Source organism: Octodon degus, unplaced genomic scaffold, assembly GCF_000260255.1.
Source record: "Octodon degus isolate 3935 unplaced genomic scaffold, OctDeg1.0 scaffold00102, whole genome shotgun sequence".
NCBI lineage: Eukaryota > Metazoa > Chordata > Mammalia > Rodentia > Octodontidae > Octodon > Octodon degus.
The window spans coordinates 4,816,984-4,822,128 of NW_004524678.1; the positions used below are offsets into that span (position 1 = coordinate 4,816,984).

Below are 5,145 nucleotides of genomic sequence, written 5' to 3' on the forward strand. Positions count from 1 at the left end.
AGTGCTGGGATTACAGGCGTGTGCCACCAAGCCCAGTCTCAATCAATGTCTCAGTGTGCCCCAGGGCTGGGGCCAACATGGCAGGCCGGGGGTCGAACCTGGGTTCCTGTATCTGCCTAAGCAGGCACTTAATCTGCTTAGCTGTCTGGCCAGCCCTCTCAACTTGTTTAAACAATTTCCATTCTAGAAAAATTGTTAATAAGTTAGATTTGTTTATAAACCAACTTATGAAAGTGAGTCTTATACAGTACCCCTGTCAATGTTTGCAACTCAGATGTTTGTAAGTTGGGGATATACTGTAATAAGAGTGAATAATCAGTAGGTAGCACTGTAAGTATTAATATCTGTACTATCTGTGGCTGCTATACCATCTCAAAAGTATTGTTTCTTTGTGTGCTGGTTCAAGCAACATTTCCAAAAAGTGAGTGATAAACTAGAATGGAAGAGCTTTCTTATGTCCATGCTGTAAAAATAAAATTGCTACTCATACAGTACTATTAGACCATCATTGATAGCCATTTTAGGTATTTTACATGAATTAGTATAACATTAAATAGCTCATCTTTGCAGACGATCAATATATGTGAATAGGAATGATTAGAAAAGTGATATGTATGCATAGGAGATGACTTTATAAACATATTTCCAAAGATTATGTTTGGTGCATCAGTGCATAGGAGTGATTCTGTGATATTACAAAATGTGGGGTACTAGTCATGTGTATATCAGATGATTGATACTATATCATGTATTGGAAATTGAGAACATATAATAACTGTCAATCAGAATGAATTTACTTGTCACATTAAAAATTGTGTTAGGGGCCAGGGAGATGGCTCAGTGGAATAAGCACTTCCCTGGCAAGCGCAAGGGCCTGAGTTCAATCCCCAGTTCCGCCAGAAAAAAAAAAGCACAAAAATTGTGTTAAACTTTTAGATATAGTCTGTAGATTGGGGATATGTTAAAACAGCCACAGTCATTCCTACATACCTCACTTATGAAATAGTAGCTGTTCTTTTTACCCATTTAAAACAAAGTATGCTAGAGTTACAGCTCCAAGGACTTACAGCTCATCTCTTATGAAAATGCAGACTGATGTTTTTAGGGTAATGGTGATGAGCTACTCCTGCTGTTCGCCTGTCTCATTCAGCTCACCCTCTGTGATGCAGAGCTTCCTCGGTTCTTAAACCCAGATTAGAGTCACAATATATATCCTCAGGGAAGTAATGTCATGTTATAGTTGAATATAGTTGGGTTAGTATTTTTAGCACTCATATCTCAAAAACATAGCTCCTAACAGATTTTTGTGATCTATTCTAGACTTTATGCCATCATTTAAAACATTGTGGTGTGGGTAGGAACTGCTTTATTATTACATTAAAGTAACTTTAAAATTTAGACTAAGCAGATAGTCAACTTGTAAACCATAGTTAATCAAATGAATAGTGTCTTGAAGTAGGGCAAAGGGTGAGAAAAAGCAAGAATACAAATGTTACCTCTTCCTAAGACTATAAATTACTGGGTAATTACTGGCTCTATAATTTAATTTAGGTAACTTGACTATGAGAATAAACTGTTTCTATTACTGAAGTAATACGATTTTCTTGAAATTGGCAGAATGCGTGAAAAACAAGATTTTATACTATAAATTTGAAAGCTCATTTTTCTTATCATCATCTATTTTTGTATTTACTTCTCAACCACCTAAAAAATAAAGTTAAATCCTAATAATTTGCTTCAAATGATTTTTCTAAAAAATTATAAGAAATATACAGAAAAATTTATGCACAAGAAGTTTGTTATAGCAAATAATTAAAAGACTTCTATGTGGATCATTACCTGTATGGAGATTGATGAAGTAAATTCTGAAACATATGATGTCTGATTATATAGTTAAAATGTATACTTCATAAGCCACATAGAAGCAAGCTAACTGGCTATAAACTAAAAAGATTTAAAATAAATATGGTGTCATTGCAATTTTGTAGAAGAAAAGTCTATTTACTTATTTATGTACATATATCCACATAGATAGTAAGAATATTGGATGATATTCTAACAGTAAAATCTCCCAAGCTTTGGGAATGTTTTCTGGTAATTTTGATAAAAATTATATTTTTTTCATTTATGTATTTGTTACAGGGTTTCACTATGCAGCTTGGACTCCTAGTGATCCTCTTGTTTTTCGGCCTCCTCAGTACTGGGATTGCAGGCGTGCACCTCCATGTCAGGACTTGGTCACGTCATGGTCAGGGCAGGTGCGGCATGTAGGACTAGGGATCAAACCCTGGTCCCTGCACTTGCCAAAGCAGGCTCTTTGTCCCCTGAGCTATCTCGCTGACCCGAAAAAAATATATTTTTTTAGTAGGGATTAACACTGATAAATTTTTAATTATTTTTTAAATTACCTTTGAACTTAATCTAATTTATCTCTACTTTTTTTCTGATTATCAAGATTTTTTTGGTGTGGTTTTTAACTATAATTTTTGTTTGTTTGTTTTTGTTTCTGGTGGAACCAGGGATTGAACTCAGGCCCTTGCGCTTGCCAGGCAAGCACTTATTCTACTGAGCCATCTCCCTGGCCCCCTTAACTATAATTTTGGTCCTGAGCATTTTTGATAGTTTACTAATGAGACTCATTTTGTTAAAATGAATGAGAATAAAATGTGCTAAGGAAAAAGTGAGCCATTAAGATAGTCATAAAAATTTGCTCTTTTTAGGACTGTAATATACAACATAACTTCCATAAAAATTATATACATTCTTGCAGGTAGAGAGATTAGAATATGCAGTCCTTTTGAGCTCTCCAGATATTACAATATCTTGATTTGTTAAATTTTTGTATAAAAATTAGATTATTTTCATTAAAACTTTATATACAATCTTATTTTAATAAGATCTAAAGTACATACTTACTGCTATTTAATTTCAGAGGTTCTTTGAAAATCTTAACCCCATGGGAAGTTCATCTGAAAAAGAGTTTACAGATTATTTGTTCAACAAATCGCTAGAAATTGAACCCCGGAACTGCAAACAGCCACCTCGATTCGTAAGTCCATTATAGTTTTGGAAACCTTTTTATGTTTTTAAAAGTATTATTGGGGCTGGTGAGATGGCTCAGTGGTCTAAAGCACCTACTTGGACCAAGCTTAGCAAACAGCACAGGGACCGTGGTTCAATCCCCCAGCACCACATGCCAGCCAGCCCCGCCCCCTAGTGGGCTGAGCTGGCCACACACACACACACACACACACACACACACACACACACACATAAATAAATAAAAATTAAAAAAAAAATAAAAGTATTATTTTCTTTCTTTTTTTTTTTTTTTTTTCTCTGTATTTTAGAAAAGGGTCTACAGGGTGTTCGGGGTCTCACTACATAGTGATCCACCTGTTTACAGCCTTCCAAGAGCTGGGATTACAGGCATGTACCACCACTCTCAGTCTTAGCGCGGGAGCGGGGCCGGCACAGCAGGCCCTGGGATCGAACCTCCGGCTCCTGTTCCTGCTTGCAGGCACTTTAATCCGCTGAGCTATTTGGCTGGCCCTAAAAGTAGTATTATTTTCAGCTTTCCCCTTTAACATTGTATTGTAATCAAGTAGCTGTTTTTATGTGTTTTATTTTGTAGCAATGTACTATTTCTAAAAGTACATATACTGTGGGCAAACATAACCCACCTTTTGTTAAAAACTGATTTTTCTTTTATCTTAGTACCATTTGTTTATTTCCCCCTCCTAATACAGGAGGGAAAGGCATAAGAAAGTGGGAGCCTAGCAGGTAGGTGGGTGGAGCAAAGGAAGTTGAAAGAGCTGGGGAGGTGTAGGCACATGCAGCTCAGCTGTTCTGGCTTAGGGCTCAGGTGGTCCAGCACTGACACTAGAACCCATCTTTCTCACTGGAGTGCACTGCTGTAGGGCCCACTTACTCTGCAGGCTTGCAGTAGCAACAGAAAGAAGGAAAGACTGACTGTAAGTAGTTCGATATGGAGCAAGATATGGAAGGAAGTAAAAACATTTATACACATACCAGCTTTGGGCAGGGCAATGAAGCAAGCTAGGAAGTTTTCATGTCAGCTCATTTTCACAGCAATTGTTGATACAGATCTTATCCCTTTTTCCATTCTAAAACGAATGGAAAAAACAGGCTCAGAAGGATTAAGTTGATTTTTAACTCCCCTGATTCTGAATTCTGTGTTTTTTCACTAGGTTACCACTGCCAGAATAGGGAACAGTGATGCCAGTTTTCACCAAAGATTTTAAATATTGTTGTAGAAGTTTATCATCACAAAAGGGGAAAAGAAGATTCAAAAAAGAAAGAAAAACACATAGCATAACATATTGCCTAATAAATTATGTTCCCAGTAAATGTTTGTAAAATTGACACCCATGATTTGAAATAGATTAGATTTCAGTTATTTTAGGGCCAAAAAGTCGTTTTCACATAAATTTTCCAGTATTTTATTTCTAGAGTTAGGGAAAATGATTTGCATTATTCAGGTACATTTTGAAATTTATCCAGTTAAGGGCTGGCCTGATAGCTCAGCAGACTAAAGCGCCTGTTTAGGCAGAGCACAGTGCCTGGTTCAATCCCTGGTGTGCCGTGCCAGCCCCATCCCCAGGGTGCGCTGAGATGAAGATTGAGACTCTGGCATGGTGGCCTGTGCCTATAATCCCAGCACTTGGGAGGCTGAAAACAGGAGAATCACTAAGAGTCTGATCTACATAGTGAGACCCTGTAAACTCTGTAGACCCTGTTCTAAATGCATAAAACAAAAAATAAAATTAATCCAGTTATGTCTAGAAGTTACTACTAGAGTGCCATAATCTGCTTCTACAGGTTGGGATTTTATTGCAGTCTTAAAATGTGTGCTTGAGAATGAATAAGGTAACCCTAAGTCGTAAGGCACACACACTCAAGTTAGGATGTTAATTATGTTTGCTTTTCCTAGCCTAGGAAATCAACTTACTCCTTAAAATCTCCTGGAATAAGGCCTAATACAGGCCGACACTGCTCTACCTCAGGCACTTTACGAGGTCATCCTACACCATTGGAAAGAGAACCATACAAGATAAGCTTTAGTCGGATAGCTGAAACTGAACTTGAATCAACAGTGTCAGCACCAACCTCTCCAAATACACC

The 5,145-nt window shown here is 37.2% G+C and overlaps 1 protein-coding gene across 1 annotated transcript in view; it reads left to right on the forward strand.

Annotated features, from left to right (window-relative positions):
* Window positions 1-5,140, forward strand: part of Sos2 (SOS Ras/Rho guanine nucleotide exchange factor 2) — a gene marked incomplete at its 3' end in the record, with an annotated part of 94,515 nt that extends 89,375 nt beyond the window's left edge. The window contains exons 19-20 of the mRNA XM_023723739.1: window positions 2,933-3,049; window positions 4,955-5,140. Coding sequence (XP_023579507.1) covers window positions 2,933-3,049; window positions 4,955-5,140 — 303 coding nt within the window. The remainder of the gene's footprint in view (window positions 1-2,932; window positions 3,050-4,954) is intronic.
* Window positions 5,141-5,145: the final 5 nt, after the last annotated feature.